This window comes from Sylvia atricapilla, chromosome 1 (assembly GCF_009819655.1).
Source record: "Sylvia atricapilla isolate bSylAtr1 chromosome 1, bSylAtr1.pri, whole genome shotgun sequence".
NCBI classification, from domain to species: Eukaryota; Metazoa; Chordata; class Aves; order Passeriformes; family Sylviidae; genus Sylvia; species Sylvia atricapilla.
The window spans coordinates 13,026,313-13,051,765 of record NC_089140.1 but is presented as its reverse complement, the minus strand read 5'-3'; the positions used below and the strand labels follow the sequence as shown (position 1 = coordinate 13,051,765).

At 41.3% G+C, this 25,453-nt stretch overlaps 1 protein-coding gene and 1 long non-coding RNA gene across 2 annotated transcripts in view; one reads left to right on the top strand and one right to left on the bottom strand.

The window, feature by feature from the left end:
* LOC136358914 (uncharacterized) overlaps positions 1 to 25,453 on the bottom strand; it is a 161,609-nt gene that overhangs the window by 98,457 nt on the left and 37,699 nt on the right. The window lies entirely within an intron of this gene.
* Positions 4,552 to 8,546, top strand: GJD4 (gap junction protein delta 4). The gene is made up of 2 exons (XM_066322790.1): positions 4,552 to 4,669; positions 7,366 to 8,546. The coding sequence occupies exons 1-2, from the start codon at positions 4,606 to 4,608 to the stop codon at positions 8,544 to 8,546; spliced, it is 1,245 nt and encodes a 414-aa protein (XP_066178887.1). The 5' UTR covers positions 4,552 to 4,605.

The following is a 25,453-nucleotide window of genomic DNA, read 5'->3' as shown; positions in this document are numbered from 1 at the left end:
TAGAACACAGCCTTTTTTTAGGTTTACTATATTAGTAGAGGAACAGTGAGACAACACAGCGTGTGTGAGGCACCAGGCTTCAGCGTCTGAGAGGACCGAGCTGGTGTGGAAGTCTGCAAGATTGAATCCAATCAATATGAGCAGCAAAAAAATGAGCTGAACTTCACTGTTCTGGGTGTCCTTCTGGGCTATTTTAGACACACAATTATGTACATTTGAGCATGTGTGCATGCAGCTCCTCCCTGGGAAAGGAAGGCGGGAAGAGATAGGGAAGAGGGAGGCGCATTTGTTGAAAGTTTCCTTTCCTTGCACTCAACTCTGCTGCTTCTGGGGACTGATGAGTTAGAGGCTGAAAAGTGGGGAATAGGAATTGTTTAGGCTCCCCATGGAATAAATAGTTCATGATGGAAAATGTTCACTGCACCCCTACCTCAGTGTGTGTTGGCTCTGTAGACCAAAAGCTGGAGCGGTGGTTGCCTTGCCCTCTCCATGTCTGAGTACCTATGGTGGCTGTTCTGGGCACAGGCTACTTTCAAATGTTTTTCCCTGCAGCAACACCCGAGTGGCAGCTGGACAGAGGTCCTAGGGAATGCAAAATGTGCAGTGCTGCATGTGCCTGTGTAAGGCAAAGGGCTTTCTGTGCTATGCTGGCTCCTTGGCTGCGTGTGTGCTGTGAAAATTTACATATGTGTGTGTGTGTGTAGCACATATGTTTTAAAAAAAGCATTTGTTGTGGACAGCTTTTCCTACTACTTTGCTATTGTCCTTGATGTCTAGCTTTTTTATTTCCCTTCCCCTTTTAAATTTTTTTTTTAATTTTTACAAATTTTAAAATGAGGCCATCAAGATAAATTGCCTTTTAATGTTTATTCTCCCTTCCTTGTAGATTCCCCTCCCCATTTACAAATCACCTTCAGAAGAGCTAGATTTACTGCAAGTTTCATCACTAATATGTAATTTTTCCTAACTAGAAAAATTCCAAGTAGATTTTTGATTTAGACTTTAAAATATTAGATATGCATCTGTGTTTTTTCTTTCTTAAATTATGGTATGCCAAATGACCTGGACTGAAACACCAGATCCCTGTGTCTATTAGGGAAGCTGCTATGCTGATCTGTTTTGCCTTAACATTCATTAAATTGGTGGAGGGATGTTCCTTCATTGCCAGGTGCTGTGTAGAGTGCAGTCTCCCTTAGTAACACTCATTTCACTTGGGTGTCATTAGTGTAGGTCTTGCCTGGGTAAGACAGATGGGTTTGGGATTTGCTCTCCCTTTATTTTCTGGGAGTTTTCTGGTGTGGGATGTAGACTGTGGCATCGTTCAGGTGACAGATTTGATCCTGACCTGGCTTCAGGCTGACTCTGCCTTACCTCTGGATGTCATTCTGAGCCAAGGACTGCAGTGAGATGCAGTTCCAGTGGTTCAAAATGTTTCGGTGAGTCTCTCACAGTGATGGAGTCTGTGAATTTTTGCAGGATCAAGCACTAGATCTATGGTAAGGGGTTATGAATGTGGACAGCAGTTGTGAATTTTAAAATAGATTTAATTGTGGCTTCTTATGTTTCATTGTTTGTCTCTGAAAGCTTTCCAGTGGCCTTTAGGGCCCTTCCTAAAATCAGAAGTGATGAGGTACTGCTGGATTTCAGAGTTTAACTTTACCCAATACCATGTCAGCTTTTCTGCCTGCCTCTCTTTTTAGCTAGAATGCAGTGGAAGCTCACAGGTTTGAGAGCTTTTTAGGTTGGGAAGAGTAGTTTGTAAGATGTTAGAGCTGGAGTTGTGTGTGGAGTGGTGGAGCCACATCCCCTGCTGTGGGAAATGGTGCCAAACCAACTGGTGGCACTGCAGAGCTGGGGTCCTGCTGCTACTCCTGTATCTGTAATATTGCTCTCCCTGTTTCTTCACAGTCCTTACAGGCCAACAGGGAATACAGGGAACAGCTAAAGATAAATAATGAACGAGAGGGATTGTATTGGTGAATATCTTCAGCTATGATGTGGAAAATCTTCACATGGGACCTGTGGCCTGAAAGATGGTGCTGAGCCAAGGCTGAGGAAACCAAAGCCTGCGGTTCTGTGGAGACCAAACACTTTATAACAGCCACCACAGACTGGAGCCCAGAGTGGACTGATGGCAGAGTCTTGGGAAGAGGACACAGCACAGAAAGGAAAAGCACTGGATTCAAGGAAGATATGAGCTGTCAAGAAAAGCTAAAATTAAAACAGCTGAAGTTGTCTGAAAAAGCTAAAATATAATTCAAGCTTTCTGACCTAAGCTAAGCTGCGCCCTAACTCTGGAGGGTGCCTGATTTCTTTCAGAGAAAAATGGGACATCCTATCTCAGTACATCCATGCCGTGGGATCAGATGTTGGTGCCTGGTATAGTTCCTTAGGCAACAGTCGGGGGGCTTAAATTCCTATCTGTTATCCCTCTTACACAAATGGTAGAGGTCTCACAGCAACGACAAGCAAGGATATTTTAACTGACAATATTGAGAGAGACAATTTATAGCCTATTGTGTGGATGCAGCTGCTGAGCATTCATATCCTGCCACCATCTTGGCATTCCTGACTTTATTTTTGACAAAGGGTGTTTAACCAGGAATACCTTCATACCTCAGCATAATTCATATGTTGGCCATTTGCATCTTTTCTCTAGTGACTTTCTCCAGCTTTCCTTCCTTCCTTCCCTTACTTCTCACACACACATATCTCTGGTTGAAAAAAAAAAAAAAAAAGAAAACAAAAAAACCAAAAAACTGTGTGTGTGTGTAAGTAAATGAAGATAAACCATCATCACAAACCATAAATAAAACTTGATTATAGAAGAAATGGCAGTTTGGCAAATATTTTACATAAATCAATTCTGAAACCAATACAATTTCTGTATTTACTACTACAATTAAAAATCTTTTTACACAGATAACAGACAAAGGGTTTTGAAGGGCTTTCTTTTCAAACCCCACTTTTAGGGTTTCCTTAGGATGGTGCTTACTACAGAGGGGATGCTCAGTGTGTTCTGCCAAGGCATTGCAAAGCCTGTGAGCAAAGAGCTGGGGAGAAAGTCTTTGTACATGTATATTTTACTTTTGAAACTATTCGTTTTACCTTTTACCCAGGTAAGATGTGCTCAGTCATAAAGCTCAGCCAGCTGCAGAGCCCCTAAATCATAGAGTACCTCTCTACAGCTCCCTCTGAGCCTCCCTTGCTCCCACAGAGCAGTTGTGGGTTGAAGAACACAAGAGGACTGCAGTGCCCAACAACAAGGAAAAGCTGTTGGCACCCTGCAGGTGCCAGGAAATTACTTTTCTCTCTTGCTATATCACACACAGACTCCTTCTTCAGCTGCTTTTCTAGGGATTGTTACTATTTCCTGACTAAGTTTTCACAGTGCTGTGTTTGTTCTTGCCACAGCACAGATTAAAAAGGACGGAGCAACATCCCAAGACTGGTTGAACAGTGGGTGGAAGATGCTGGTAGGTTATTTTCCCCAAGGTAACCTGGGTGAAATGTGAGGCAAAGAACAAAAAGCTGAGAGTCTTATTTTCACCCCTGCTTTTTCCTGGGGTACAGCACGGGGACACAGTGTTCAGGACATGCTGTGCAGTTGCACCCTGTGGCCAAGGAGCACTGACCCCAGGGGCATCCTGCTGCAAGTGGGAGCTCCCTCCACCTCTGCTGAGGGGCTGCTGGGTGTCAGAAAGCAGTCAATCACCCTGAAGATCTTTTGAGTGATCTCCAAGCAGCCTGAGCGAAGTACCAAGCAGTTTCAACCAAAATAGACTGATATAAATTAAAAGTAAGTGACTGGTGGCATCTTGAAATCCAGCTCCACCCTTAGGATTTTTATTTTTTTAAGGCTTCCCCTGTTTTTCATCTTTCCTGCTGGGAGGCTCAGCCTTCTGGCTGGCTCAGCACAGAGGAGAGTTTGGTGTGGCTGTGATTGACAGGGCCATGGTGTTCTGTCAAGGTGGTTTTGATTTAGAAACCAAGTGGTTTTGGGAAATTTCAATGGGATAGCTTCCAGTGACCTGAACTGAATTTGCTTTTCAAACACAGGGATGCTCATCCTTTTCTATCCCCTCTTATTCATCTGCAATTCTTGAGGGGAGACAGAGAGGTCTCTGTTATTTCCTGGTCCATGCTATTTTTTCCTCTCTCCCTGTCTTTCACCACTGAGCTATCTCAGCAATGCCAGGAGGCTGGTCTGCCCTGGGAGGGTAAGAATAGTCTACAATGGCAGAGATCACTCCTGTTGTTGTTTGTCCACTTGCAGTTGCCTGGACAGAGAGTCCACACGGAGGTAGGAGCAATTGGATCTGACAAGCCAGAGCTTTTGCAGGGCAACGTGTTAAAGCCTGAAGAAGATCAACACTTTCAAAACTAACAGCCGTGTTCAAATCACCAAAATAATCCTTCATCATCAACACATTGTTTTGGCTGAGTTTCTGATTTTTGTCCTTGACCCTTAGCAAAATTCCTTCCTTTTAAATTTTTTCTTCCCTTTTTTTACCCCCTTTCTTCCCTGTCTAGGTCTAATCTCCTTTGGAAATGAAAAATCTGTTAGGACATCTGGAGCTGGGAGTGTTTTGAGCCTGTTCAAACATGGAGCACTGGGACTCACTGGGATTTTTGATAGTCACACTCAACTATAATGTGACTATTGTAGGTAAGTACTTTAAAAAGAGCTCTCTTCTCTCTTTTGCTGCTTCATATCCTGAAGCCACCAAGTGCCTACTGATAATCAACTTTCATTTCAGGCTGTGGTTCTGTGATCTTGTTGTAAGTTGTTTTCTTGATACCTGATAGAACAGGTTAATGCATTTCTTTTCTTGTTAAAGAGATTACTTCTCTCTCTTTGATAGATTTTTCCTGAACATTGTGTAAAATATTCTAGCAAGGTTTTCAAATTTGGGTCTTCTGGATGACAGGGCTTCTTGTCAGCTGGAAGAAGGGATCATGGTAAAAGCACACAGAAGTAATGCTGAACTTATACCACATAAAGTGAATGTATGCAATAGCTTTAGTAACAAATTTAAAAAGTTAAAGAAGAAACAGAAGAACCCACTCTCTTTTACAGGAAGAAGTTTGTGGTTACAACCATTGTGGCTAGTTATTGCTTTTCATTCTTTATTTTTGTAAACAAATAAGGATCACATGCATAAAAAAAGCAGCAAACCAAAGCAAAATGCCACTGTCTTTTCCTTAGCCAAGTGTTTGCTGTTTATTTTTTACCCTTATTATTTAAGTAAGATTCTGTTCCTCTTTCATGGGCCACTTTGAACAACGTGTGAGCCAGGGAAGAACTTTCAGAGACTCTTTAAAGACTCTTTGCCTGCAGCAGTTGCTGTAGTTTTTGCTGTGCACTGCGGGGAGCATCCAGCTGAGCCCCAGCAGGGTTGCTGGAGAGGCTTGTTCTTGTATGTTTAATCAAGATTGGGTCTTCAGGGACAGGGATGCATGGAGGGGTTATCTCTCAAATGTATGTCACACTAAACTACTTCCTAAGGAGCCATTGATTTTTCTTAAGCAGTACTCCCTATTGTACATGTTCTAATTAAAAATTGATAGTGAAATAACATGCAGTATTTTTGAGCCTAATTAACTAATGAGCTTCAAACACATGGAGGTCCTTGCAGGGAAAAAAATGCAACCTAAGGATGAAACATGGTTTGCTAAAGATGACAGATCCTGTAGAGCTATTGACCCACACTGTGTCAAAAAGTGAGTAACAGTACAGACTGCCAGCAAACACAGGAAGCAGCAAAACCACCACTGCAGCTCAGGTGATTAAAGATAAAAGGGAAAGGCCTCAATTTATTTATGGTTGGATAATATATTATTTTGCCAGGAGCAGCAGTTTCTCTGATGATCTCTCATAAACTTGACATATTCTTCACGTTTTCCTCTATAGAGTGCAGTTTTACTGTTCTAGCCCACAATCAGTCTCCTGGCTACAAATGGTTTTCAGAGGGCACTTGAACAGTATGTTCAGTACAATAATAGGTATCACACAATGTTGTGGAAATATTTGAATATTTTAAATTCACACCAACTACTGAGCAATAGCTTTATGGCAAATACAGAAGAAAATTCTCCAAGGCAACACCCATAAATAATTGTATAATTTATAGAAAAATGCTTTGTGAATTGGATTTTTTAAAAGCCTTTATAGTGTATATTGGTGCTATTTCACGGATTGTACTCAAAACCCTGTGTTCATGTGAGATGGGCATTCACTATTAATGACTTGAGCTTTGCAGTACATTTCTCAGCCACTAACTCTGCATAATATACTTCTCTTTAGTCCCTGAGTCTTGCTGTTTCTCTGCCTGTGTTTACAATTCGTGTCTTAACAATTCTTTAAAACAAAATTAATCTTATAATTCTTTAATCTTATAGGTTTTTTTCCCCCTCTTTTTGTTTTTAAGCAGTTATTTCCCTCTTTTCTTGGAGGATTATTGCAGGGGATTATTAAATTGAATTACTTTTTCAAACTATATCGGGAATTGGGGATGGGATTCAAAAGGAGATGTGAGAGATTTGAATGCTAAACTTGACTTCAGATGTTGAATATGTGTTTGTACAGAATGCATTTTTAATTTTTGACAACAGAATGGTATATCTTTAAGCCTTCCCATCCAGGAAAAGGTTTTAGACTTTCCCAGAATCACAGAATGGTTTGATAGGTGGGAACTTTAGGTCTGAGTGGAGAAAAGCTGCTCACCAAGGAGAACAAAGGTCAGAAATCATGGCCAAGGTGGCACAATCAAAGAAGCATCAGAGAGAAACCTCTGGGGTGCACATTTCCACACACCAATGTACATTTGTAGAACATAAGTTTGCTAATAATAAAAATAGTAACTAATTAATTGCTTGCTAGTAAATACTATTCTAGAAACAATGGAGGAATTTTGTCGGCCAAAGTAAAATTTACATACAACTTCATGGCCAAGAACAAGAACGAATACTATGTCATGGAGCAATCTTCTCTGTCTAGATGAGTCTCATACTGTGTTTCTTGACCTGTATCACTGAAAAATTCAGATGCAGGAATCCAACAACAAGGAAAAACTGTAAGTGAAATTATTTAATCAGTTTTGATCTCTTTTTAGCAGAGTGTTTTCATCAGGTTTCAGCTGGCATGACTTATTGTATGTTTAACTCCTACGTTGTTGAGTCTAGATGAAGAGATGGAATATGTCAGCTTTACATTTTCATGGGATTTTCAGTCTAAAAAAAAAAAAAGCTAAAAAGAGGAGAGACTGTTTCTTCAAATGCCTTGTGTATAGAAAGAGCATCACTGCATGACCTGCCTTCCTTCCCAGGCTCTGACTCTTTTTCTTGCCTTTCATTCTCTTGTAGGGAAGATCTGGCTGATGTTAATACTCCTGCTGCGGATGACAGTGGTGGTGTTGGCAGGCTACCCCCTCTACCAGGATGAGCAGGAGCGCTTTGTCTGCAACACCCTGCAGCCAGGGTGCTCCAACGTTTGCTATGACTTGTTCTCTCCTGTATCTCACTTCAGGTTCTGGCTCATCCACACCGTGTCTCTCCTGCTGCCTTATGCTGCATTCAGCATTTATGTTTCGCACAAAGTAGCTCTGTACATTGTAAAAATGCACTGTGTGGTAGAGGAGGGCAAGAGGAACAAGGGTTTATCAAGCCCCAAAGATGTGAAGGGGCTCTGTAGAAGTGCAGTTGTCAATAGAGTAGATTGTGGTGCAGACAACCTAAGTGTCCTTAATTTTTCAGGGGCATATACCATTCATCTTTTTATTAGGACCCTACTTGAAGTTGCCTTTGGAGCTGTGCAATACTTTCTTTTTGGATTTTCTGTTCCGGACCGCTTTTCATGCTACCACTCCCCTTGCACAAGCACTGTTGACTGTTACATCTCCCGGCCCACTGAGAAATCCATCATGATGATTTTCATCTGGGGGGTCAGCAGTCTGTCCTTCCTGCTCAGCCTTGCTGATCTCATCTGTGCCCTCCGGAGGGTGACAGCAAGAAACCAAAAGAACAAGCTGCTGGCAAACCTCTGCACAGATAAGGAGTGCATGTTACATCTTCCCCCAGTCCAGCACAGTAGCTCTTCTCCACCTCAAAATGGGGATGGCCCAGTAGCTAATAGCTGTCAGACCAGCGATGGCTCCTGCTCACTTCTCTCTGAAGAGGAAGAAGAGGTTGTTCTTCACCCTGAAGGTGTCCCTCAGCAAAGTGCCAGCACTAACCTCAGCAGCAATAAGTGCTGTGTATCAGGAGACCTTGCTGTTAAGCAACAGAGCACTGAGGGACCCTTGTGTGTCAGTGACCAACAAGGATCTCCCTGCAGCCAAGTGAGACCCAGACTTCAGCAAGACTTCATTAAAGATACTGCTCTGGCTTTGAGACCTCAGGTCGAGTCTCCCCTTGGAGTTTCTTCCTCTGTTGTTCAGAGCAAGCTTTTAGGGTTCTGCCCTTCAGCTGAGCTAAAAAGCTCTGATGCACAATCAAATTATAGCAGCACTAGCTGTCTGAGATCAAAAAAGTCAGAATGGGTATAGAAGGCAGAGTGAGCACTACTCTGTGACCTTGACAAAGCAGATCATTGCATCACTGAAGAGGCTTCAGAGAGCTTCAGCTGAATCCCTTGGTTATGGCTATGCTGCAGAGACACTCTATTGTGCTATGTACCTCCATTAGAAAAGAAACAAAAATTTTGGATAAGAGTTTGAAGGGTAATACTTTAAGGGACATATTCTTTAGAAAATTTGACATCTTTATATTTTTCTGCATGTAGATGGTTTAAAAAGGCTGTGGACTGTCACTGATGTGACTGACCTGATTTTCCAGGAGTATATATTTAACACATATTTACTCTAATCTAGTTATATTGCAAAAGATTAAGCTTAGCAAAGATACGTTGTCTACTGTCAGAAGCCTGATTTATCTCCTCATACTAAATTCTCAAAGCCCACTCTAAGACAGGATATTAGAATAAAAACACTTGTTTTGTAGCAAAGTGTTAATGTGTTAAAACCCCTGGATCTTATTGCTCGAAGGCAATACCTCTCCCAGCCAGCAGTGCCAGGGCAGTACCTTTCTCTGACACTGGTGCCTGCTGCAGCCTGACCACGCCTGAGAAGTTCAACTGTAACACCTTTGAGTATCTAGAGGGGCCTAAAGGAAAGCCTGAGAGGGACTTTTTATAAGGGCATGTAGTGATAAGACAAGGAGAAATTGCTTCAAACTTAAGTAGGATAGGTTTAGATTAGATGCAAGGAAAACATTTTTTTACTTGATGGTGGTGAGGCATTGGAAGAGTTTGCCCAGAGAAACTGTGGATGTCCTGGATGTCCCATCCCTGGAGGTGTTCAGGGTCAGGTTGATGGAGCTTTGAGCAATCTGGTTTCGTGGAAAGTGTCTCTGCCTATGGCAGGGGCCTTGGAAATAAATGATCTTTAATGACCCTTCCAACCCAAACCGTTCTGTGAACTACAATAACCTGCGAAACAGAGGGGCTGCATCCACATTAGCTGTTGGGCATGGTCCTGTGCTTGAGAATTTCTCAGGAGACAACAAGGAGGTGTGAGCCAGAAGGGTGTCAAGGAGTGTTCCAGCAGTTTGACAGGGACTAAGCAGCAATGCCCATGCTCTGACTCCACTGACACACCTACAGGGGTTACTTCTCAGCCCTAAATAGTCACACTGGGCTCTCAATTTCAGGAGGTGGGAATGAGTCACCTGACCTCTTTTAGGGGTCTCTAAAGGTGAGTCACTTTCTGGATATATCTATTTCTCCCACAATATGATTATCTTAGACCTGGGTTTAGGGAAAATGGTTTCTACCCTGAAAGAAGGATATAATGGCAATGTCTATATCATAGTGCTCACCCTCTTTGTCTGACAGACTTACAATGCTAATAATTTGAAAACATGTCTAAATTGAGTGAATCACAGAAGATTTTTATTACAGTTATACTTTGTTCTTTCCCTCAGTGTTAATTCTGTCGCATTTGCATAAGCGTGATCCAGCACTACAGCACAGCAGTGTGTGAGATGAATTTTCTTTTAGCTACAAGTCAGTGGGGGTTGAAGGTTGCACATACCTGCAGATCATCAGTGGGAGTGGATGTGGAGGAGCATGTACCCAGAGAAATGTGCTGGTGGTAGTGTCTTACAAAACAAATTATTCAGAGGGTATCAGGAACTGGTATCTGTAGATACTGGTTGGTGCTGGAGTAGCTATGAAGCTGTTAGGCACAGATCTAGTCTTGCTCTTGGGCTGCCATGTAACAAGTTCCTGTAATAACCTCAGGGCTGGGTCCCATGTGCAGGACATAATGGGACAACAGCTTTCACATTCTTCCTTTTCTCTCCTGTGGGTGCAGAAGTCTTCAAGATAGTTAGGTTCATCACACCTGTGTATTATTTCTCACCTGTGTAAGGTAAAGACCAATAGTTATCTTTTCTGCATTCCCCCAAAATTAGGTGGCTTAATAGATAGACACAACTGCTCTTGGAGTCAGGAGCAAAATACTTTGGGATCCTGAGGTAGACTATGGGCATTTTTAATTACTACCTTCTAAGTAAGGTTTTTCCTCTTTATTAGCTCTGTTTGTTTCTTTTATCATGCATGTTGTTGTGTGATTTGTCATTTCCACGGTAGAAGCAGCATTAATTATTAAACTTAACATAGGCAGAAAAACATTAAATATTTAAACTTCTCGTCCTCCAAAGCCTCTTTAATGGGGTGTGGGCTGATTACATATGCCATGACAAAACATTGCAACAATGAAACCTTTTATGATTCATTGCATCTTCTCAGATGTGAGAAAGAATGCAAGGAACAAATGTGGATTCAGTCCATTGCATACATCCCACAACATGAGGTATAAACAGGGTAGGAAAAATAATAAATGCATTTTGGCTGGACGTAGTTTGGGTTTTTTTGTCTCTGGTTAGAGATTTTTTCATGACTGAAGAGTCTCATTTCAAATTGGAAAGAACTAGTTTGTGTTTGAAATGGAAAGTGAAATTCGTGGGTATCTTCCTTAGTCTGCAGAGAGTGGCCTTTGGGTTGTGTTCCTCCCCTGCAAACCTGGCTGATTTTGGGACTTGTGGGTCCATTGACACATAATTCAGTCAGTGTAATAAGGACTTAATGTGTTTATAAAAGCTGCATATTTAAAGAGAAAAATTTGGTATGGAATTTTCCCCGGAGAGTGAACAGAAACCTCTGGCATCAACAACCTGCTCCTAGGGCAATGACTCAGAGTCTTTTACTACTATTTCTCTAAGTCACATTTATTAATTACAAAGACTGTGGGGATTTGCCAGCAAAACAAGACCAAGAAAAGAAGAGTAAAGGAAGTTTGAGCTATTGTAAACTTCCAGAGGTCAAAGAAATTAAGTGATGGGTGGGAGGGACATCCACAGCGGGGAGGAGAAAATAGCAAAAAAAGTGATCTATCTGAAAAAATGCAGAGGATCACCCCTAATTTCTCCTAGTATTCAATATCACTGAATGTGGAGGTGCTCTAGATGTCTTAGAGTGAGAAAAGAACTGATAGATCTGAAGCAAAGAAGCAACAAGGCTTTCTGCTGTTAAAACAAAAAATTCAGTCTTTTAAAGTAATGTATTTGTTTTGTAAATCCTTCCAGAAATTATTATAGACTGAGAAAAATGTTACAAAATGTTCTTATTATGTTTATCAATGTGTCTTTAAATAATTTCTTAACCCATCTCCTTCAGAAAAGCATTTTGAAGATGGGTTGAAAGCACAATACTCCTAAAACCGCCCTCAGGGAGCTTTGTCTTGTGCTCAAAGTGCAGGTGTCACTTGCACCCTGTGGTGGCATTATGGAACACTGCAGAAGATATATATATATATTTCTCATCCAGCCTCATGTGATACTGACCATGAGACTATACAGAAAGGAATTGAACTCCCTGGAAATAAGAGTTGGAACTGATCAAAAAATATATGATAAAATAGTTTTCACATAAGAAATAAAATTTTATTGGAAAGTTATAAAATGTCTTAAAAATGTTGTTTTCTTAGTATCTTCAATTGCACTTCAATAGCACTTCTCTTGCTAAATAAGTATCTAGCAGGCTGCTGGAGACACAGAATTTTCATGTTTTCTATGCAGCTAAATCAAGTATCACTGGAAGTTTCTGCGGGTGGAGAATGATTGAAAAACCCCAATTTGTTACCTCTAACTAAAATATATTTAACTTTTTCTCTAAACAATTTTTTTAAGTTTCTTTGTTTTGTTTGGAAATATATTTTTAAACACCAAAATAGAAAACCTAACTAGTTTAGAAGCCAAGTTTCAGTCAAATGTAATCACTTTATCCTCTTCTTGCACTTTTTAGGTTGGGTCACTTTGATTTACTCTCAGTGGTACAACAGAAAGCTGTGACTCTCTTTCTGCTCTTGTGAAAGACACTCCAGACAGGTGTCTAGGGAATGTATAATTTCCTGTCAGCAGCAGTTGTGCTCCCTGAATATCTCAGTTCAGCCCAGAATAAGTATTAAATCTGAAGTTAGCAATGTGGAGACACCCTCAATGTATTCTTTCAAGTTATTATCTGCCCTTAAATGGCACATAATTATTTCAATTATTAGCTTTCTAAAAGAAATCCTTAAAGAGCATATTAATTGGACATTATATTATTGTAATGTCATGATTACAATGGAGAACAGATAAATTATTACTGCTTGTAGTATTTTAGGACAATAAAGAAATACATCTCAAAAAATAGGACAGTAGAGTAGTTCAAAAGGCTGTTCTTTAACTTCTGTCTTTTGATCTACTTTTAATAGCCCGATGTTCTCGACTGACAGAGAAGTAATTTTACAACATGTCTCACATTGTAATTGAGTTGCTAAAATGTTCTGCAGATTAGATGGTCTCTGCTCACTCATAGTGTGAACTCTTGGCCTGTGATACCCAGCAGTGCCAGTTCTGAAAAATGAGTTCACTAAGGCAGAAATCAGAATGTATCAGCTGCATCTCTATGTTAAAATTATCCAGTGTCCATGTAGATAGATTACAATCACAATCTGCTTCACCAGCTTCTGATTTCTCCCACTTGTCTGTTTTCTTCCATTTGGCTTGACAGGCAGGAGGTCCCAGGCCATCTCCACAGCTGTGATTTATTCATGGGAGTGCACACACAGTGTGAAGTCCAAAAACAGTTTTATAATCCTGTGCTGTTCACACCGTGAGAATGCCAGGAGGCAGAGAGTTGTCTCTAATTCAGTGTCTGCAGGTAACACTTTTTGTTGAGTACTGGATTAGCTTTGAAAAGCTTTCACTGATGAACAATTTACTGAGTGAGGGTGATGGCAGATTTTGAGCTTGTTGTTAGAAACTGAGGTTTATACATGATGCTCTCAAGAACGATGGGGGATTTGGGCTCAGCAATCAGAAGTAATTTCCTTCATTTCTGGCTTTTCTATGTGAGTAACATCTATTTTGCCAGTGAGACTTTTGGCACCACAGCATTTTCTGCCACTGAAAATGTTACTTTTAGTAAAGAAATAACAATAATGGAAATAAACAGGAGATTTTGACCTAGTAGAATAAAATTTTGCATTGTCCCCTGTGATGACTTGCCTTTTCCTTGCACTGAAGATAGGCATTTTTATTAAAGAGAAACTAGGATAAGATGATTTCAGAGCCCTACTTGTCCTGACAAATTAAACACCCACTTAGACACCCACTCCTTCTGCACATTTCTCTTTGAGTCAGTGTGAGTGATTCTTACTTCTGACAGACAATATACGGTGCAATGAGCTCCTTCTTTCTGGCACAAACTTTAAAGCTCTGTGCTATCTTTGGAGATCTAGTGGAGATATTCAAAGGTAGGCATATGAACAACTTGTATGCATTGGCTAACAAATACAAGCTTTCTCCTTCTTCAGCAAGCCTCTTTCTAAAGCATTTCTCTGAAACATAAATAAGGAATATCTGCAACACAGTTTACCAGTTGTGATGCACTGACAGATACCAGTTTGTGCAGCTTCACCAGAAGCTTCCATGTACAACTTGATGACTTGATGGGACCTAATCTTTGAATGGCTGGAGAAAACCACAGGATTTGAATTGCAGCCTCACTTTGTCACTCAGAACTGATCCCATGGCCCTCAACCTTTATGAAATTCACAAGGTGACCCGATATTAAGGAATGGTCCAAACATAGATATTTTTTGTAATAGACAGACAGATGTGGAACAATCCACCTCATGCCCTGGAGTTACATGAAACACAGAGCTACTTCAATTTAGAATAAATCAATCCCAATTTTCAGAGTTTATAGCAATAGACTTTGAAATGTGCAGATAAATAGGAAATATTTTCTTTTAATTACCCATATCTGAGAAGTATATTCCATGACTTTTACACAGAAATATTGAAAACCCTTTAGAACAACAGTCTTATGTTCCCTATTTACTTAGCCCTCTGTACTTCAGCAAAAATTCTTAAAATAGTATAAAAAAAATAAAAAAAAGAGAGAAGGAGTCAGGGGTTGAGTAAAACATCCAAACAGTTGCTTTATTTGTACATGAGGTTCCTGAAATATCCTTACAAGGCTCATTTCAAGAAACAACTTGGCTTAGCACACTTTATCTTTTGAGATGTTTTGCTACAAATTAAAAACAAAGGCTTAAGCAAAACATTTAGGCTGTTTAGTTCTGTTGAAATGCTAATTGGCGTCCATCAATATTCTTGTTGTGTAGAATCTGGGATTCAGCCCACTAGAGCCTGGGCACCAGGTCAGCTGAAACATAGTCCCACTGCTTGTGACACCAAATTCTATACAAATTCTGCCCTGATTTTGAAGTATGTGCAGACATCATTAGAATAGTTCAGCTGGGGCACCAAAATACAACTTTCTTATCTCTCCAGTCCTTACAGAGCTGCCCTCTGCATCCCTCAAGCTGGCTGCAGGCCCTGCCAATACAGAAGGACTGCGTCGAACACAGAGGACTTCTGTTGATAATGAGAACTTAGTAGATCACTTGAAACTAATCCCAGGCTATAGGGTTACTTTGAGAAACTGTTGCAAAGCTAAAACCAGACAGGGCAACTGTTTAATACAATTGTGAGCACAACTCTGCGACTGCAAAGTTAACCACAGATAAAATTTGGACTGGAGAATCATCAGGATGTTCCTTAAAAATGGACTATACAAAGAACATCATGAAGATGTGGGTGCCTCAGTCAGCACCTGACAAGAGCTCATCCACCATCTCAGTGAGCACTGAGCTCTCTTGGTGGAGTGTTCCGTGGAATTTCCATGTCAGTGTCCAGTGTTAGTTTTTGCAGGAGTTAGTTTGTGAAGAGAAAGTGCTGGTAAGTGCCAGATGCTTCCCATTCTGCCAGTGCCTTTATGTTCTGCCTTGATGCCAGGCAGGCTCTCATGGTGCAGAAGGCTGTTTTTCCAGTGCATCAGCTGCCAGCACACACCTCAAAAAGCAGCAAGGTACAACCTCCACCGTCCACTCGGGAGCACCACTTCCACAGTTTCCAGATCTTTGGCAGTGTGGTTCCAAAAAATGAGCTGGGACTTGGTTAGCAGATTGTCTGCATTGCTGCATCTGACTGATCCAGCCCACCAGCAGAAGCCATACAGCTACTGAAGAGGCAGGATCCTGCTATGAAGGGTGACATAGGAAAGGGAGAGTTGTGATAAACATCGTCTTCAGCTGCATACAAAGCATTCCTTGCTTTTCCCCCTCTCTTTTCCTGACTTGATCCATCTCTTCCTCCATGTTATGCTATCATGCTGGGATGAGCTGAGCAACCTTGAGGCAATGGAACATGCCAACTCATGGTAAATCCATTTCCCAGAAATTATTCCCTTGCTTTGTCATGGCCTTGGCAGTCACTCTTACACTGGTGATATTTTCTGTCCATCCAGAATTGTTTCCCAGTGTTCTTTGTGTGTAACAGAGGTCAGGTGGTGACCTTGGGGAAGGTGATTGCCACCAGCACAGGGAGTAGTGGTGATGACATGTAATGTATGTCACAGGAAACTGAGTAAAAGCTGCTTTGATTGCAGCCATGGGCCTTTTGCAGCCTGGCTTAATTGAGCAGGCTTTTAACTGAGAGAAAACCCTTTGCAAAAGCTGCTTTAGAGAGTTGATGCAGACCAAGAAGCTTTATTGGCAGAAAACCTTAGCAGAGACAGGTCTGTGAACATGAGCATGTTTTTGGAAGCTCTGTTATATGGGTTTTCCCATTAGAATGAGTTTGCCTTGTTAGGACTGTGCCAGCTGTGTGAGCTCTCATGCAGGCAGCTGTCAGTTGTGCTTGGTGACTGGTCTCAAAGAACAGAGGGACCTTTGTCCTTCTCTTGAAGATTTATGTAGCATTTAGGTTCAGACATATGGTGGAATTAGTCTGAAGAGGTCTGTAGCTAGGAAGACTTTACATTACCTTGGCTATTTTTCTTAAAAGAAATTAAAATAATAGTGGCTCACTGTCAGATGCCAAGTTCCCTTAAGCCCCAGTTAGTGCACACCAGGAACCAGAGTCCCATCTGTCAAACACCCACTGATGGACGTGAGGATGGAGAACTTTGTGGGTGTTTCTGTGAGAGTGAGTGCTTCCTCTTGGCTGCCAGTGCTGTGTAAAGATGGAAGCTTTACAGCCCACAGATCTGGTGGGTATCCAAGTCTGGTTCCTGGCCCAGGCTGAACCCCTGTTGTCTTCCTTCTCTCCTCTGCCACAAGATATTGGTGAGCTAGTGTTGGGCTTTTGGAGAGGGTAGAAGCCTTCCACACTAAATACCAGGGCTAGGACAGCTCTCAGACAATGTCTGAAAATGCTATGCTCAGGTATAAGACCTTCATTCCTGATTGTTTTTTGCTCTTTAGCAGAACTCAGCAAGCTGAGTTACCAAAGATATTGTTTCAGGAAACACTAGGTTGAAGTATGCTACTATTTTATTTGAACATATTTGCTGCTCTCTAGAGGAGCTGATGGAACTTGCATGATTTAAGGATATGTGGTTATGTACTTTATGTGGTCCTAAAATTTGGATAAATGAAGAAATCTTTGAAAAGGAGGAAACTCAAAGTAAACAATAGCCTCTCTAAAATTTTGTCAGAAAATGAAGCAACGGCAAAATAAAATTTAAAGTAAAGAACAGAGAAGTTAATATACCACAAAGAGGTAGAAGAAACCATGTGAGGGGACTGCCAAACGAGGTGATACTAAAATAACACCTTTTCAATAAATTATGATTATACTGAATAAATTACTATTATACCAATCAAAGGCCTTGTCAAGAATAACACTCTCCCCTCCAACTCCTTATCAGACAATGTGCAGAGTGCTTTAAGGGGTCAAAGAGTCAGAGCAATGGCTAAGAAGAAACCTCCCTATAGAACAATCAAAACTATATGTGGTGTCAGCTTGTAAAAAGACATGAGAGAGCCCAGCAAAAAAATTAAAACTTGAGGAAACAGCAATTTAAAAACCCATCAGCAAGAAAATACTGATATTTTGCAGCAGAGGTGATAAAAATAATCACAAGCCTCTCTTGGGAGGGTTCAGCTCAAGGTTAAGAAACCTTTATCACATAGCTGTGAGGTCAGTGTCCATAATTCCACTACTCTTTAAAGAGATCTGGTCAAATCCAGATCTGAGCTGCCATAAGTTGCCCACAAAGGTATCCCATGTTATTAGAGTTGCCAGAGGGTAACTGAGATATACACCTGTGTCTTTCAGACATGACAGAAAATTATGGGAGACCCATGCTCATTTGGAGAGGCAGGTAGAGGCTGGGCAGGAATCTCCAGGATCATCTGGAGCCCATGTCTGAGAAACTAAATTGAGGCCCACAAGGTACTTAGAGTCCAGATTCTGCTTCCACGACCTACTGACTCCATTTCTAACACTCTATTACAATAAAGGTTCAAACAATGCCTTACCTTAAAAAAAACCCCTATGCTGAGATACCTACCTGCATTTACACATCCTAGTCTTGAGCTGAACCTCAGCCTTCACCTAAACTTTGCACTTGGAGGAAGGGGGTGGAGGGAGGAGGGAAAAAAAAAAGAAGAAAGTATGAAGATGTTGAGAAATATTTAAGCAGTGATAACAGCTAAAGAAGTACTACTACAGAGGATGTTCCCCTTCAACAAATACGATACTGGTTTTTATTCAACAAAACAAACACAGAAATCTAACCCAGGAGAACAGTATTGCTGCTTACCTGGAATAGCACGTGATGCCAAACATTTTCACAGCAGAATTATTCAGAAAGAGAGCATAAAGGACAAAAATCACACTGGTCATAACATTCATAGATTTCAAAAAGGCATCTTGCAAGCCATCACCACAACACACTGAAATCTTCTAAAATGCCAAAAGAAAAGTTGACACTGGAGTCTGACTTTCACAAGTACAGTCAATATGGCCATGTGGTCATACAGTGAGCTCTTGTATGTGTTGTTGCTAGAGATTTAGTTGAGAGAAGCCCATGAAGGAAGTGCTGTATTTCCAGAGGAATATGGTAGGAAATGAAAATACACAGCTGGAATATATATGCTTCTATAGAAACAAAAAGACTGTCCACTGTTGACAGAGACATTTGATCTCTTAGGATCAGGAAAACACAGCTGCATCAGAATCTGCCACTTCAGCCATTACTTCAAAATACAAGGCATTTAGAGGTAGACACATTTTATTTTAGGAAACATTACATAAAATGTTTGTTTTGCCCAATATTAGTGACCACTGACTGGAAACAAAAAATGGCAGGTGTTTCTTAAAACAATGCTCTTACTTTTCTCAAAGACTGAACATAATATCACTTAATGTAAAACAGCTTATCACTTTCCTTTCAAGAGACTGAAATTATCTATGTAACACCTTATATGCAAACTTTCCGTAATGTAGTTGAAATGAAACCAACAGACAGTCTATTAAAGTTGCCGTATTATTTACTTTCAGCTCCCACAGATTGTTCTCTGTTGGCTTTTGGAGCTTACAGAAAAGTCTATCCAGAATAATTTTCCACTGACTTCTTTAAGACATGTAGAAATAAACAATTTTTAAAAATATTCTTGTCTATTCTATTTTCCCAGAAGGAATTAAGTTTGAAAGCACTGTGTAAATTAATGGGTTAAATCCTAATTCAGAAAAGCGCTCTTGTTCAGGGAAACATTTATGCACATGCTTACTTTAAGTATCTTATAAAATCTCACTGAAATCAATAGGACTTTGGCATGCACTTAAATAGTCCTTACCACCCTACATGCTTATGATCCACTTCTATTCAAGAAAGCAATCAAGCACAAGTTTCTGAATCAGGATCTAAAGGTATTCTGTGAAAACCATTTCTATTCCAAGCTCTACTAATAAATTAGGTTTTTTGTGATTTTGCTTTTTTTTTTCCATTAAGAATGTATAACGTGAATGTGCTTTGCTTCATTTTAAGCAAAGGCCCATTTTATGTACTGCTTGTTAAATCAGATTCTAATGATTCTTTCCCTCATGCAAATCTTTCCTCTCATTCATGGATTGTATTTAAATTCTGCTCAGCTTGTATTCATGATGCCTTGTCAGTGATTTGCATTGCTCTGATGCGTTTGCCCTGGTTGCACCCCTCACTCACTTTGGCTTGAGAACATAGAAGCCATAAATAACTCTTTAGCTGCTAAAAACAACACACACAATTCTTGTACACTAATGAGCTCGAGGATGGCAGCAGTGAAGCTCCGTGTGGGTCTCCGTGGTTTCCTGATCTGGCTGTTCCTAATGCCCTGCTCTGTGTCCTGGAAAACTTAGATTTTAGTACTTGTTATAGCAAAATATTTCTTCCCTACAGTTTTGCAAAAAAGTAACTTCATTTTAAACCGCACAATGATAAATGTGCTTTCCACTCCACAGGTTTGGAGAGAGAAAGTTGTGCATTTCCCTGTGGAGTGGCTGCAGCTCCGGATGGCAGCAATGTACAGAACACACAGTGCCCAAAGCTGCACGATCTGCAGGGGAAACATTTCCCTTTCCTTTCCTAAAAGCCAGATTTAATTCTGTTCTCTCCCTACATCTGCACGGAAAGCCAAAGCAAGTCATTTGTTTCCTAAGCCAGATGGCTACATTTTCTGATTTACATCGAAAGAGAGCATTTAGATTTCAACCACAGAGAAATGATGAAGGTATCATGTCTCAAACACATTTTGAATCAAGTCTGTTCACAGCATGAAAAGTATTCTTTCTAATTTCAAAAGATGTGAAAATGGGACATTCTGGTCGTAAGTTTATTCTTGGAAAAAAATCAAGTAGCAAAAAATAATTTGAGACTAACTCTTCTTCATGAAGAATGTCACATAAAATTATCAATGACAGACGTTTGGAGGAAAGGACTTCTAACTAATGCATTTAATGCATCCCTGAAAACATTTAACAAGTCACACAAAGGACAAAACTGATGGAACAGGAACCCTTTTTTAATGCAACATATTAAAGAAGTCAGATAGTGTTCAAGATAAAAAGCCCAGCTTTATAATACATTAGGCATCTACAGGAATGTGGCCACATTTTTCTGACTAGATTCCTGTTTTCTTGGAAAGCTGGATTTTAAGAGACAGCGTCTTGTTGCAGCGGCGGTGAGCGGTGCCCGGAGGCTGCCGGCAGCGGCGGGCGCGGGCTCAGGGCCGGGAGCCGGGATCTCCCCGCCCCGGGAGAAGCTCCGGGAAGAGCGGCAAAGCGGGCAGCCCTCGGGAGCACAGCGGTGGCAGGCTCTGGAGCTGGAATTCCCGGTGTCCCCAGCGGAGGGCACTGCGGGATGGCCGCCCGCAGCCGCCGCGCTTCCCCAGAACCGGCCGCGCCAGGATCGCTGCAGACCTTCTTTTCCGCACCTGCCCGTAGGGAATGGGGGCAATGAGGGATTTCCCTCCAGTCTTGTACGAGCCGGTTTCGGCTCAGCCCTGCAGCATCCGTGTCCCGATGGGGCTCGGGCGGGTTTGGAGTGTGCCAGGCGAACCCGGACACTCCGGGCACGGGGCTGTGTGTGGCCTTTGGGGACACCGCTGGGGAGGGCACAGGAGTGAGAAAGTGCTCGTTAAATGGAGCTGTACCGAGGACTCAGCACACAGTCAGGAAACCCAGCGTTTTCTCCTAGACTTGCATTAAAGTGTCATTAGCCTGGGTATTATTACTGAATTTCTGCCTGACAAGAAGAAATTTGACTATTAATTCACAAGTGAATGTAAAGTGGTTTGAGATCACAGATAAGAGACTAGTAGGAGTGAAAAAGTGTTATCTCAGCCTTCAAAAAGCTTGGTTCAGCATTCGACCTTAGGTAGTAGTTTCTGAGGTGATTTGACTATCCTTAGTCACCTCAGATTATTGCTCCACATTTTAATACCAGACACCAGTTATTTCCATACCACCATAGCATTTATGATGTGTGATCATTTCTGCTGAACTAGTGAAATTCATACATCTGATTACAGTAATGATGGGCAGTTATAAAAGCTTAAATAAATAGAGCTGTCTGAAGATTTCTAATTGAGTTCTCTTAAAGGCCGCCTAGAACTCATCACGACCACATGCTGGGAGCCTGCCTTGTTTAATGCTTTTTTTCTTTGGACTGACATTTTCAGATCTCTTTATTCTTCTTAGTCTCATCCTATTGTTTTCAGGGTGACCTTTGCTGCCCGGCCTCTTTAATTCTAGGGAGAGTCGTGCTATCTTTTCCATACCATCCAGTTTTAGTATGTGAGGGAACCTGGCCAGGATGGGTAATGATTGCTTTTCACTCAGTTCCCTGTTGGGCCAGAAGCTGCAGTGACCACGGTGTGTGGGAGTGGAAGTGTGTGCCTGGAGGAACACAGGCTGTGTGGCTCTGGAATGGGGTGCAGGAGCAGGGCATGCTACAGGCAGGTTGTAACAGGCACTTGGAGACTGGCTGTGATTCCACAAGCTGGTTTGACTGGTCCACACTGAGCTTTCCTCCAGCATGATCTTGACTGCAGCTGAGTTTTCACTCCAGGAGCATCTTTTGTAATTTTTCAGTGTACATTATTGCTATTTCTCTCTTCCCTCACATTAGGTGGCCTGTCTAACCCTTGTAAAAGATCATGTTTTTATTGGTTAAGAGGGTTACCTTACTGTGCAGGCTAGGTTTGGCTTTTGCACTGCACGTAGTGCTTGTGCCATTGAGCACAGTCACTGGGATCAAGAAATGGTCTGGTATTGAATTTTCATATTTCAAAGGAGAACTGGGATTCTCCCAAGGTCTTTCTTTCTCAGCTAGAGATTCCTTTTTAAATTTGGGCATTCTGCCTTGTCTCCCAGTACCAGTTTCCTCTTGTAAAAAACTGTTGCTGCTTTCTTCTACAAGCCACTTTCAGGTATCTAGAGATGTGTCCTCCTGAGGGAACCTGGAAAAAGCCCAGGCTCTGAAGCTGGGGTGAAGAACACTGTGGGTAGTGTGTGCACAGAGGCACTCCTGCCTCCAGTTTTTCTACCCCACCTGAGACACCTTTAAGGACATTTGAAGAAGTGTTTAATGGGTGAGCACCCCAATACTTTAAATGTTGTGTAAAAGGGTAGAAAAGCTCCTTGTATGCCAGTCTTAGCCTTCATAGCCTTCCCAGAAAGCCTGGCCAAATTTGTTTTATTACAATACACGAGAATTTCCTAATTCCTCCCTTTCTCAAAGCCAAACCAAATGATTGATTATCAAAGCTTCAGGAAAGCTTCTCCTGCACAGGGGAAATTTAGAGCACACTTCCAGCTAGCTCCCAGGGCCCAGGTGTGGTGTCCTGCTGAGGCTCTGCAGCACACCTGCACTGCTCTGCCTCCTTTAAGAGGCCCACCAGAAGCTAGGTTAGCTCTCTGGGAGGCTGCAGGGGTTTTCAGCTTTTTTGCAGCAGGAGAAGAAAGATCGGTATGATTTCCTTTCTGAAACAGGAGCATGCAAAGCAAGGAAGGTTCTTGGGGAAAAAAGAAAAGGGTGGAGAAGGGGATGGGGAAAGAGCTCTCTAAAGGAATCTTGCTTATTAGAGGAGGAAAAATATCCCAAACTCTGTTTTTCTGGTAACTTAGTCACTCACCTGAACAGAGCAGTTTGGCCTTTCTGTGGGAGGCTCCCAGCTGCCTTTACCCAGCCCCCCAAATGCTGCCACACAAGTTTTGCTATGGGTGACAGTAAAGCTGTCCCTTAGCTCTCCAGAGCCAGTGTGTGTGGGTGCTGTCCCTGCCCATGGGTGAGCCTATGCCAGCAGGGATGCTGATGGCACTCCTGCTCTGCAGGCAAGGGCTTGGGCTATTTTCAGTATCTCTCTGGCAAATTTATAGAGAAGGCTGTTTGTCATCTTAAAAATGAACATGTCACTTCTATCACCCCACCAATATTTTTTGGATCTTCATAGCAAATTTAACCTTCTAGTTTCATAAAGGGCATCCTAATAATGTGAAGTTCATTGTAGCTGTAGATTTTTATTTTTTGTGTACCTAAATGCCTTGCTGCTGGTGTTTCTGATTGTTTTTCCCTATCTACGAATTTTATGTTGATTCACAAAAATCTGCACTTCTAAGTCAGCTTCTTTAGCTCCATTTCCCCAGGTTTGTGTTTCCAGTGACTTTAATTTTGCCTCATTTTCATTTGGTTAACTTATGTATTATTACTCAGTCACTTCCAAAGTGGGCATCTTGTTTACCTGGCTAACTCTGAGACTCCTTCTTTTAGTTCACCTGTAGCACTTGGCTCATTCAGAGTAGGATAAGCCATAGGGCTTACTGATGTCTTTTACAAGAAATGCTTTTATCTCAGTGTTAGCAACCTGCACCAGCAGCCTGCGAGAGACCTATCTAAACAAATTCTCAGAGAAGAATTGTGACTGTACCTCTCCTCTGTCTTCCCTGCTAGAACCTGGTGGAGAGGAAGGAACTCAGATTTTTATCTGCAGAACTGATTCTGCTATGTGGGTCTTCCCCAGCAGGAAGACCTGAGAGCAGGAAAAAAGTGCCACGTTGATTAAAAAGTTTCAAAAACCTTGAAAAAAATGTTTCCAGCAATACAGAAAATAGTATGGTCTTTTCAACTTACAGCTATGTCAATATTCTGATGCTGGTGACTTGGTACATAAATAGGTCCCATGTGTAAATGCCAGTGGAATTTCCTTTGCATTTAAGAAGTTAAAATTGTTTTTCCCATCAAGGAGTTAGGAGCATTTTAAATTACTCCTTTTCATGTTCCTGGCAACTTTGTAGAAGTGAGGTCTATTAAGTTGGGAGATCTTTGAAAGGGACACCAATAATCAAGTCAGTGCTCAATGAAACAAGGTTTTTCCCACAAATCATGACTGATATCTGTGTCATTAGTAGGGTAGCTGCCCATCTCTTATCATGATTGGCAGGTTAATAAGGGACCTGGGGCTATCTTTTCACTGCTAGCACACAACCTAACCAATTGCTTTTAAATGATTGCTAATTTGACAGAATATAAGCAGAGGGTGTAAAAATATCTGGAGTAATGTCTAATGCAGTTTTTACTCCTGATATTCTGAGTGCTCTCATTTAGAAAACAGATTAGAATGTTAGTTAATAGATTTTAAATTTTTTTTGGACACTCAGTTTTTAAAGAAAATCTTGTAGTCGTTCTTTGGTTCAATTAGGACCAAAAGAGAAGGGAGTTTTGTAATGCAATTGTCCTGTAAAGGAAAATGTTTTAAATTGGGGAGATTATGTGAGCAGACCACCTGTAGGGCATTCATAGCTCTTTTCTATAATGCTCCAAGCCATGCCTTGCTGCCTGCAGTCTGGCTAACAATGCAGGGAAAAGCTGTTTAAAAGGCTGTTCTCCCTTTTCCCTCTGGTGTTCACTAACTGTTACAAGTCTTCCTCTTAAAAAAAAAAAAAAAAAAAAAAAAAAAAAAGTTCCATGTCCCTTTAATTGAAGAACTTTAAGGCTCCATGGTGGCCAATTGGTCTGCAACAAGAGGAACCAGGCAGCAGGGAAAGAAACTTCAGACTATACATCACGTTTGGTGAAGAGAAAAGATCAAAGTTTTCCCAAACTCAAAAGAAACCAAGTTCCCTACAGATTAACCCTATTCATTTAGCTCCTCTTAAAGGAATGATGTTCTGAGCCACTGGGCAGACAGGTAAAAAGTTCAACAATTGCCAAAGCATTCTTCTGTTAATTCAACAGCCTTCTGCTCAAATAAATTAGCTTACTCCTGACAGAAGAACAATACCTTTTCCCTTGAAAAAGGACCATATTTGATATACAAAAGTTAAGATGTTAGTTTAATCTGTTAAGAAGAGATTGATCTAACAAATCTCAGCTCGCTGTTCCACCACAGTACATGATCTATGAATTTAAAACATTAACCTTTTACACTTCAGTATGCATCCCAGGAAAGGCAGGTGCTTACAGAAGTGTAGACAACAGATATGAGAGGCGGGTGTGCACATTCCTAAAATAACACCC